Source organism: Mus caroli, chromosome 1 (genome assembly GCF_900094665.2).
Source record: "Mus caroli chromosome 1, CAROLI_EIJ_v1.1, whole genome shotgun sequence".
NCBI lineage: Eukaryota > Metazoa > Chordata > Mammalia > Rodentia > Muridae > Mus > Mus caroli.
The window spans coordinates 10,175,544-10,187,365 of record NC_034570.1 but is presented as its reverse complement, the minus strand read 5'-3'; the positions used below and the strand labels follow the sequence as shown (position 1 = coordinate 10,187,365).

Here is an 11,822-nt window from a genome sequence, read left to right as displayed (position 1 = left end):
AGTATGGAATTGTAAGCTGAATAAACCCTTTCCTCCCCAACTTGCTTCTTGGTCATGATGTTTGTGCAGGAATAGAAACCCTGACTAAGACAGTAGCCAACTGTATCTCCCAGTGGTTTCTTTGTTTTAAGGAACGGTGACCCAGGAGTTGGAAAGCAGGCCTAGATCTAGAAAAGAGTAAAGGGTGTCTCTGCAGTTTCCGTTAGTAGGTGGCTTTTGGCATTTGTTTTATAAACAACTATTTTGAACTCTGATTGTTCAGGGGAGGTAGTTCTTCTCAGCCACCTGCAGACACTGTCTACTTTGTCCTTGTCCTTATTTAATGCCTAGAGAAGAAGGGGAGTGGAAGAGCTTGTCCCTACAGGTGTCAAGACACCTACTTGTCCCAGACAAGTGTCAGGAATCCCTCATAGTCTCAGTGTTTGGTTACCACTTCCTCCCTCCAGAAACTGGACCATTTCCCAAAACTTCCCATGAGGAGGACAGGGCTTATCTTGCTATGATTGCTTCTGCTGCATCTTGCCAGGGCCTTGGGACCAAGTAGGTATTCAGTAAGTACTCAAAGCTATGGCATGTGAACCAGTTTGTCCTACAACCCCTTTCATGTGGATTCTGTCCCTTCTAAGGTGACAGCAATGGTGGAAATCTGGTAGTGTGTGTGGCTAGAATGTACGCAGATCTGCTGGTTGTCCTTAGAACCAGTCTTAGTTATCTGGATGGAGCAGGATAGCTCATCTCTCCTGAGATTCTAACCAAAATCTCCTCCTCTTCTAATTACCCATTGGGAAATGAAGTGTGACCCGCATAAATGCATTGTGAGACAAATGAGAAAGCATGTGACGCTCTGAGTGCATGAGCATGACATTGAGAGTGGGATGCAGACGTTACGTGACAGAGCCCCTGATGGCAGTGACAATTAATAGGAGAAGAAAGCAGCCATGCCACAGTCTATAAGAACTGCATCCACACTATGCATTTTAGTCAAAGGGCATTGGGAGATTTGAAGGGGAAAATATGTAGTCACAAATAAATGCGTGTTGTTTTACACAGGTAAATTGTCCTACTTAAAACAACAGCCAACTTTTAAAACTCTTCTACTACTGAATATGGGTTTTTGCTTTTTGAATGAGTATTGAAGAGCATTTGATAGAAGCCTGGTAAATTTTTGAAACAACCAGAGTCAAGAGAATCTGCTTAAAAGAAAGTGAGTTTAGCTTTAATGCTGACTGCTTCCTTAAGGAGGAAAAATATTTGCTTGAACATCCAAGAAGAATACAACTAAGAGAACAGGAACACAGGGCAGCCCAAGAACAAACAGGCTTTGCGTGCAACCTGAGACATTATAGACATTTGGGGATGCAGATTTACTAAACTGCATTGTTAAATCAACACAGGCAAATGTGACTGACTCCATTTGCCTCGCCAGAGAGATTAGACCATGCTTCTTGCTAATACATGCTGAGGTTTGTGTGTTCCTGCTGTGTATGGACAATCGGCGGCAGGGGACCTATCAGTTTCCTACCTCTGATTCATCCCGGCTTTCCTCTGGGAGACAGCAGTCTACCACCAAAGCACTTTGAAGAGTATTTATGGCTGTATCTTCGGTTTTAAAAAGTTTATTTAAAATCAGAACCATTCAATCAGCATGTATGTGCCCGTCTTTTTAAAGGATCGTATTTATTTTAGCTGTATGGGTGGGTTACCTGCATGTGTCTCTATACCATGTGTGTACATGGCCTGAGGAGGTCACAATAAGGCATCAGATTCCCTAGACCTGAGTTTACAGATGGTTGTTACAGATGAGTGGGTGGGTGCTGGAGATCAAACCTGTGTCCTCTGGAAGACCTGTCCATGCTCTTATCTGATGACACATCTCTCCAGCTCTCTTTGACATGCTATATGAAATCACCCAGTCTAACATAGGTCACAGTGTTACATTTGGTTGGTTGTTTCTGGTTTTTAGCATGTTCAGAAGTATGATCCTCAGGTTCCCTGCTGACTCACTGTGTGTGCTCTGTGTCTGTTGTCTTTTTCCTCAGCTCTCGGAAGCAGCAGCTTTAGTCCAAGACCAGCTCACCCGTTCTCTCCACCACAGATTTATCCTTCCAAGTAAGATGTATTTTCTCTTAATCAGTATGTGACTTTTCTATGTAGACTTTACCTTACTCTAAGTCATGTCTTTGCCCATGTTACATCTTAATTTAAGTAGAAGTGAATTTTGTAGAGGCTTAATTAAATGCGTATATATGTAAATTTATTTTAAGTACCGCCTGGTAGCACTGGAGTCCTTTGAAGTGCTTTGTCAATGCTAGTGGAAAGTTTAACTGTAAGAGACTCTTTAACTGGAATTTGTGATGCAGTTGTTCATTGTTACCTTGCATGTTCCCATCTAATGCATGGGCTTTCTATTTTCTGTCATTCCTGACAAATAGCAGATCATACCCACATATTCTCCCTACCCCTTCCTCACAAACTATGGCTGCATATGGGCAAACACAGTTTACCACAGGAATGCAACAAGCCACAGCCTACGCCACGTACCCACAGCCGGGACAGCCCTATGGAATTTCCTCCTATGGTGAGTCACTGGACCATTATTCTCATGGTGTATTCTGGTGGGCCGATGTTGTGTGCTCAAGTACTTCAACAATGAGGCTGTTGGGCCACTTCTCAATGTTCCCCGTTTATTATAAAGTCTCTGTAATTCTTGCTAGTGAGTTTTGTGCAGACAGTGACCTCTTACCATGAGGTCAGAGGTAGTTAACAGGTTGCCTGGGTTGTAGGCCCCTTACTTACCTTTCTCTCTGCTTATATCTGAATTTGGCATCTGAGCACTTGGCTCTGGAATCCAAAGTATTTTTGTGCATATTTGTGATAAAACTTCTATGAATGAAGTCTTTTGGTGTAAAGATCCATTTCCTGTTTATCAGATACCCAGCTATGATTAAGGAAGTACATGCAGAATTCAACAAACTCTTGCTTGCCCCAAACCTGGGGGTGGTTACATGATCAAATTTCAGCATTATCACCCATTAGGAAAAGTGATCTATATATCACCACCCGCACCGCACTTTGAAGGCGAGGATCAGGAAACAGTCAAAGCTCACATGCCATTTGCTCCTTCCCACCTGGAGATTATCTTTATCTTGGTGTAATTTAACTCAATTGTGATGGGGCCAAAACCTGTAAATTAAAAATAAATCCAGCCAAATCCCAAAGTTCTGTTTACAGAAGACTTCAAATTCTAAATACATTTTCTTCAATGAGTTGTGATTGCAATTTTTCAACCAATTAAATCAAATAAAATATATGAATATGGGGCATTTTAAAGAAAAAAAACCCCACAGAATAATCAAGAGAAAGCATATAAGTACTCACAGAAAGAGACTAGAAGAGTTGGTCCTACTGTAGCCGATAGGATGGATACATTTTGGCACCTGTTCCATTAGACTTCCGTTGGTACAAGTTTTGTGTCGTGTACTTTCCACCACTCTACTGAAAGCGTGGCTGGTCTATTAAAGTATTTTGCCATTCCTTAGAAGCTAAACAACTTTCTTCCATTCAGCACTGTCTCCTGACCTCAAGTAATTTGACCATCTATTAGTTTCTTTTAAAATACATAGAAATCAAGTGTAACTTACTTATGACTCCGGATTCTGTAGATTTACTTCAAAAACCACCAGAACTCAATACCATCTAACATGCTGGGTTTTTAGAAGCAAGCTTTAGAAACATCATTAAAAAGAATTTTCTAAAATTGTCCTTCATTTCTGTGACTTTCATTCCGAGTTTTTCACTGTAGTAGATAGTAGATCAAGTTTTTTTCATAATAGTCCTTTAGACTACACTGGGGATGAAGAAAAGTCACAATCTGCATCGTATGCTGTATGCTGCAATGTGGATGAAAGCAGTCTTCAGTTTGTGTGTTCAGAATTGAATTTGTAGAAAATTGCTTGTCCTGCCCATGGACTTCCCACCTGTACTCCCAGGGGAAGTGACCCCTGCCCACTGCCCTCCTCATCTTCCTCTCTTTAGTCTTCTCCCCATGCAGCCACAGTGGGGTGAGAGATTTTCATAGTGAGAATAGCAGATAAGAGAGAAAATGAATTTCTTACGACTTAGATTCCCATCTGTCGCTCATCTGCCCACAGGCTCCTAGGAAAATGGGTTTTCTGCCCATGAGTAGATTAGTGTTTTCCACCTCCTCTTGCCTTTCCATGTCTGTTCTTACCCATTTCCCCATTCTGAGTCTCCAAGGGAGAAGCATGTGGCCCAGTTAGGGCTGGAAAAAGATTCACCCTTGAGTGGAGACCGAAGGGGGAAATTCCCTACTGGTGGCAACATGGAAATAACGGAGTTTCTAGAACTGTGCAGCCACCTGTCTAGGCAGGTGTGTTTCCAGGGATTATTTACATGTTGTGAGTTGTTCATTGACTTGAAATTACCTGTACATAGTACGTCATTTTTTCCCATGTTAAGATTGTCCTCAGTTTTCAATGTTAAGGTCATCATGAGGTATTCAGAAATACTCAAGAAATGAAAATAGCCTCTTCCAGCCCAGTCAGGTTCTTCCACTGCCTTAGGATAATTACCTAACTCCATTCTACCCACAAAATTCCCCTAAAATGGAAATAAATAGCCAGACTTCTGTGTATCCTAGATCCTAAAGATATAATTTATCTTCAGTGGAAACCAAGATTATTGAAAAATGTGAATTCTCTTGGCAGGAATGTTTCTGTCTTCCCTCTGTGGGAATTAAGGACAGTTGTTCATTTGCATGATTGCCTTTAATTATAATTAAGACCAGTGGCCTACCTCTGTGTTGCCAGGTCTCAGTCTGGAACGAGTGGACCATCCTGGTGCTTGGGGAAGTATTTGAGGCCCAAAGTCAATTATTTTTCTGTAATTTTGTAAAATATAAACTTGTATTTATTACATAATAATATAAGTTCAAATGTAATTTAGCCTACATTTAGAAGAATTACACTTAAATATTTGAAAATTAGTGGGGATAAAAGGAGCTACTGGCCACATTCACAGGTTTCTTATTCTACTGTTTTTGAGGTTTAGGTCTTTAATATTCTACTGTCTTAATGCTTCCTTTCCAGAAAGATCTAGATCAGTGGCTCTCCACCTGTGGGTTGCCACCCCCATGAGGGTCACATATCAGATCTATATGTTACGATTCATAAAAATAGCAACATTATAGTGATGAAGTAGCTATGAAACAGATTAAGGTTGGTGGTCACTACAACATTAGGCACTGTATTTAAGGTCACAGCATTAGGAAAGCTGAGAGCCATTGACTTAGATACTTGGAAGAAAGCTCCCCCACGTTGTTAGACCCTGTAGTGCTTTCTTTGACTTCAGAATGTCCTGTGCACTAGCATCAAAGTTGAGAAAGAAGATGGCAATGATAGGATCTCAGTAGCTACTTCTTAGGGAAAAGGAGATTTAGAACTGAAGAACCGTGAGGCCCACCTTTCATTGTGATTATTTCTTGACTATGACAGAGTGACCTACCCTAGTAAAATAGCAAAATGAGTTATGGAAACGATGCCTCAAGAGTTCTGCTTTCTAGAAATGCAGGAAAATCAGAGAGAATGATGTCAAAATTCAAATCAAGACATTTTTAAAAGCTTGACCTTGTGGTTTATGGCATCCAACTGTAAGCCTTCATGTTTTGTGTTCCTGCAGAAGAACTGTGGGGATTTGACTGGGTAGTTGGGGGGTATATACTTGTCTATATTTACCAGCTTCTGAAAACGAACAGATAGATCAGCTGTCACTAACTGATTTAGGTGCATTGTGGGCAGGCATCAAGACGGAAAGTGGATTGTCACAGTCTCAGTCACCTGGACAGACGGGATTTCTTAGCTATGGCACAAGCTTTGGTACCCCTCAACCTGGACAGGCACCGTACAGCTACCAGATGCAAGGTCTGTATACAGCCTCTTGGCTGTTTCCCTTCAAATGTTGCCTATGAATTCCTAAAGCAAATGTGATGCTTAGCTGGGAGTTGATGAGGCCAGTGACCTGGGCTCAGAGACAGGATGACAACACATTTCAAATTAGGTTCTTCACTTGCTGCCCTCTGGACCAAGATTTTCTATTTATATGAAGGAATTAGATACAATGATCTCTCCAGGTGGTACTTCAAATGCTCTTTTTATTTTAAATGCTGAAGTCTCTGCTTTTGTGTCTGCTACCATTTAGAAAAAGAAAATAAAAAGTAAGGGAAGTTGACCACAGAAGAGGCTGTGCTGTGGTATGTAGAAGCCCCTGGATTACCAACCAGCTTTTCTACGAGGAATATGGTTTCTTCATTTTAGTGCTGGGATAGTGTTCGGGGACAGCACACTCTGATCTATAACTATATTACATAAAGTGTATTGACTCACTGACCTACCAAAGACCAAATCGAATGAACACAGATCCCATTATAGCTACCAAATGAAGCCTCAAGATAATGCTTCCAAGAACCAGTGTCTGGGTCTCTGTTTGAAATTGCAGACAAAACATGGCGAAGATACAATTCAGGTAAAATGGCAGCTCAAGCACGGCTTGTCAGAGCCTCTTCAAGACTAATACTTGAATCTGCACTTGTAATTAGCAGATTGTTAACTGCCAATGCATCCATCGAGTACTAGAGAAAAAGTTTCTTATAACTAAACATTTTGCTGATACTTTTTTAAGATACCAGCCATCAGATTCACAAACTAAATTTGGTTTACTATGATGCAAGGATAGTTAACTTGACTCCTCATTCCTGCTTCCTGGCTGAAGGATTTTTTTGGATGATTTTCATTTCTTATGTTTATTATGTAGTTACTACATTATTTGTTGAGGATAAATTAGAAAATATGGAGGAGCAAAACTACTTTCAATCATCTATTACAAAAAATTCTTACCATTCATATATGTATGCATACCATAGGCAAATTGTGTAAACACCTTTTTACATCAGTAAGTGATTTTCTAAAGCATCCTTTTCATGGCTGCATGGTACTCAGGGGCACTGCATTTAACCCCTCCGCTGTCTGGGCATTTACAGCAGTGCTCTGCATACCTCAGCTGTATCTCTGATTATTTGTCTTAACAAGCACAAGTGTGAGATTTCTGGGGAAATTCTTTTATGCTTCCTGAGAATGTCTTATATATTTCCATGGGCAAAGATGCATCATAGGTATGTTAGCTTTGTGATGTTTTATGTGTGTTTTAACAATGAGGAGATAAAACTGTTTGCTTCTACTCATTGGCATTATCCATCTTTCTTCAATGCTTTATTATATTGAGGTTCTTAATTTTTTATATAATTTTATAAGTGATTATATTCATTATGATTTTTATTGGTTCAGTTTTTACCATATACCAAGTTAAAATTCTATTGGTCGAGATCCAGTAATTTTTCCCATTTGTTTTTGCATTTAGTATACAAAAATGGCTTGAATTATAAAGTTTTGATATGTTTGTGGCTAAAGAATAGAACAGGGGAGGGGGAGGGGATAGGGGATTTTTGGAGGGGAAACTAGGAAAGGGGATAACATTTTAAATGTAAATAAAGAAGATATCCAATAAAAAATAAAGAATAGAACAATTTTATAGGAGACAGGACTTATTGGTAAAAGAAAACTACTTATTTGCCACACTCCAAAACCTTTAAGTTGTCTTGGAACAGGTTGTACACATACTGAGTTTCAACTGAGTAGAGACAGAGGAGGTACAAAAGAAGGAAAGACTTCACTAATGAGTTTCCCAGACCAGGAGCAATGGAAGACCTCATGCAGCAAAGATAGAGAGAGACAACCAAATGCATTCAGCCACTGTGGATGCCTCCAAACTGTGAGGAATATAAACAGGGTGTGATGGGGTCCCATTCCCCACCAGGCGTCTGAACCTGATAGAGCAGGAGCAATGTCAAGTGGCAGAAATGAAACACCCTCTGAGCAGAGAAGCCACTGCAGACTTCTAGAAAGTCTGGTGTTAAAACAAATGATTGTTTTGTTTTTTTTTAATTCTATAGTCTATGTGTGGGTGTTTTACTTACATGTATATATGTGTACCACATGCATGCCTGGTGCCCATGAGGGTCAACAAAGTGTCTTAGCTCCCTTGGAATTGTAGTTATAGATAATTTGTCTGGGTCTTGTCCAGAGTAACAAGTGCTCTTGACTGCCGAGCCATCTCTTCAACCCAAGACAAATGGTTCTAAATGTATTATAATTTTTTTATTTCACTCCTCTAGTCATATGTCCTTAACTGTGTTTTGCTTCATTGTCAATCAATAAAGGATTAGGATGCAGAGCACCCGGCATTGGACTTAGATACCTTGAGAAATAGTGATTTGAACGTGTTTACCAATATGCTTGAGGAAAGAAATATTTATACTGTCAGATGTTTTTGGATTTTAGGGACATTTTGCACACGCACACGCACACGCACACACACACCATAGAGAGACTGAGGGTAGGGACGAAAGCCCACACTAAGCAGGAGACTTAGTATTCTGTGCATGTGCATGTGCAGCTCAGCTCCAGGGAGCTGCCTGCTCAGAGCCCCAGAAGTGCTGGCATCGCTCCAGGGCTGGCTGGTTTTACGCAGGTGTTAGGGATTTTAACTCAGGTCTTCATTATGCCTGTGCTGTGAGTGCTTTAACAATTGAGTCACCTCAGTCACTTCCAAATGCACCCCTATTAAATGTAGCATGAAAACCTCTGCCATTGATTTGTGATATTGTATGCCTGTCTGTGGAGTCTCTTGACTTTGAAGCATCTTTCCTGGTTTCTTTCCTTTTGAATTTTATTTTGTAATACAGCCTTACTATATAGCCCAGGCTAGCCTCAGACTTGACACACATAGCCAGGATGGTCTTGAATTCCTAATTCTATTGCCTTGCCCTAAGTATTGGACTTACATACATGTGCCACCAGACCCAGCTCAAGTATCTTCCCAATACATTTTTAAGGTTAAAAATTATGTATGTGTCTAGGTACATGTCTGTGTGCAGGAATGTACATGTGGGGTAGAGGGGATGCTAGCCCTGGAGTTCAGAAGAGGGCATTACAAACCCTGGAGCTGGAGCTACACGTGGCTGAGGGTTCCCCAGCATGGGCACTGGAACCAGCCTCAGGTTCTCAATAAGTACAGCAGGTGCTCTTAACCAGAGTCTTCCTCTCCAGTCCCCCAGGACATGTCTTAACAGTATGTCTGCATCACCTAGAAAATGACTTTCAAATTCCTCAGATTGTGTTAATCCATAATGAATAACACTGCTCCTTTGTTCCACTTCTTCTTGGGCTGAGCATAGACTGGATATTTTCATGACCCATGGTTTAATGCCCAAACGAAAAAAAAATTAATCTGCCAGCTAGAAGATGGGTCAGAATGTATTTTGGCAGTCTATGGTGACTTGTTTGTTTGTTTCTAGTTTTCTCCTTCAAGAGGAGCTTTTTACTCTTTGAAGCATAGGGTGGGTACCTAGGGTTAGCTGCCAGTCCCCAGGGAAAACACTTTAGTAGTTTAGATGACTTGAGGATACTGAGGGGTGGTGCCTGCTTCATCTAAGCGTCCTGTTGACTTACGTGAAGAGAACAGGTACCCATCACCTGTCCCAACACTTTTGGATGCAAAGAGATAGTATAAAGATGAAGTTAGAGAGCTTTGACCCTGGTTAGAGAATATGGTTTTGGAGCCAGACAGCCTCCTCATGGTCCTAGCCCTGCCCTCTGCCTCCATTCCTCTTTGCAGAGACAAAGGAGATGGTACCTCCCATGGGAACAAAGTAAGATGGAATTAAGATGTACAAATTACTCTGAGCCACGTGGACCTCACTATGACAAGTCCTGTGGTGACTTCTTCCTTACTATTTCCTCTGTGCTGGTGATCAAGTGTTTGTTGATGATGATGATGGTGGAGGAGGAAAATGATGATGATCCAAATTTTGTGGTAATTCCAGATTATGAAACATTATCTATCTCATTTTCCAAAGGGGTAAGGTGTACCTGTGAGTTTGTATGTGTAATGTATATTTTTGCATTTAGAAATATATTTCTATATATGTGAATAAAGTATGATTAATGTTTAATGTATTTAATATATTTTCACACTTTTTAACCAACAAAAAAATTCCAATAACACTATAACCAAAAAGCACAGAAAAGAAAGGAAAAAATTTAAACAAGAGCTAAATCTATATAATGTTTTAACATGAAGGGAAAATTACTGCTAAGAAGACAGGGTAGTGTATGATTTTAAAGGAGTGTGGGAGTGGGCAGGCAAAAGTAGCAGGAGCAACAAGAGCAAATTGGATAGAAGAAAGATTGTGCTAGTGACTGTGGTGATGGGTGCCAGAAAGTGAGAGCAGCAGGGAACAGAAGAATCATTGGCAAAGAAGGAACTTCGGCTTTTCAGTTTGAGAAAGGAGTCAGCCATACTGTCCCCCACTCACCCTAGACATCCATACTGTCCCCCACTCACCCTAGACAGCCATACTGTCCCCCACACACCCTTGTCAGACATACTGTTTCACACTCACCCTTGTCAGACATACTGTTTCACACTTGCTCTTGACCTTATGTTTCTACATTGAGAGCAAGGAATGAGAGGAAGGAAACAAAACAGAAGATGATAGTCATTTAACCATCAAGTTTTCTATAGTTCAGATGCTTGGGGGAAGCTGTGTGTGGCAGAGTGTGCTTATAATCCTAAGACTCAGGATGCCAAGGCAGGAGGATTGTCGGGTTGTGGCTACATTGTACCAGGGCTGTATATCAAGACTCATCCTAAAATAGGCAAAAGAAAAAAGTCCAGGAAGAAGGCAGGATGTAACGGGCTCTGCTACATGGAAGACATTAATGCCCACACAACATAAAACTGAAGCAACATTTGTTGAGCCCTTTAGAATCGCAAGTGCTATTTTCAATTATTTCACATATACTGTTTCAAGCTTTCCAAAAATTCTGAGCATCTTGAAGAAAGACTCTGAGACTCCTAAAGAATGTGTTAGCAATTCATTCAATTAGTCTATTATGACTAGCTTCTCAAAGATGGCTACTTAACGTCACAAGGGAGAATGGTGTAGCACTGTCTGATCCTGCCACGGGGGAATCATGTCTACAGGAGAGACTTTTGCCACCACACAACCCTGAACATGGCTGCCAGAACTCCGTGTGTCTTCTGACGGTACACTTGGCCCTGGGAGCAGAGACACATTGCCTATAACTAACTGCATAGTCAGTTCCTTCTCTGCTTAGAGTACTTGAGAAACATTTTAGAAAAACTAATTTCTGAGTTCTCTCTGAGTTTGAACCCTTCAGAGCTGCCAAATAACACATTCCTTCAGCAATTCATGGCCTTCTCTGCACTGTCCTTCCTGGACGCCATGCTCTGACACTGCTGTAATGGCAACGAGCTTCAGGGAGTCTAGCACTTGCGATTTTCAGGCATCAGCTATTGTTTTAGTGTACATCCCTCATTAAAGATATCTCTGCATTTCAGAAATCTGCTTTTTACCTTTGCAGCAAGATCACTAGATAATTTTTTCCTGTTTGATTATTTTGGTTGTGATTTTTGTGAAAGATTATAAACTTAACTTCGACTGAGGGAGACAGTGACATCCCTACTCTGTCTCTGTATAGTTCACCCCAAGAGAGTGAAGCCTTTGCCTTTTCCATTGGTTTTCTTTCTGCTCCCCACTGTTCTCTTGTGTTGCTGTAAGAATATTTTGAATGGTCTCGGGAGGCTTTTCTCACATGCAAACCGCTTGTGGTTGAACAGGCTTAAAGGGTCACCTGTGCATCAACAGGGACAAGAGGCTAGAGAGC

General features: G+C 40.9%; 1 protein-coding gene across 3 annotated transcripts in view; it reads left to right on the top strand.

Moving 5' to 3' along the window:
- Positions 1-11,822, top strand: part of Eya1 (EYA transcriptional coactivator and phosphatase 1) — a 142,222-nt gene that overhangs the window by 34,286 nt on the left and 96,114 nt on the right. For 2 of the 3 annotated variants that reach the window (XM_021155505.1, XM_021155483.1), the window contains 3 exons: positions 2,040-2,109; positions 2,436-2,578; positions 5,802-5,939. In XM_021155505.1, the coding sequence (XP_021011164.1) occupies positions 2,040-2,109; positions 2,436-2,578; positions 5,802-5,939 (351 nt within the window). Of the gene's footprint in view, positions 1-2,039; positions 2,110-2,432; positions 2,579-5,801; positions 5,940-11,822 lie in introns of all 3 variants that reach the window. The other variant, XM_029483170.1, reaches the window with a different exon arrangement.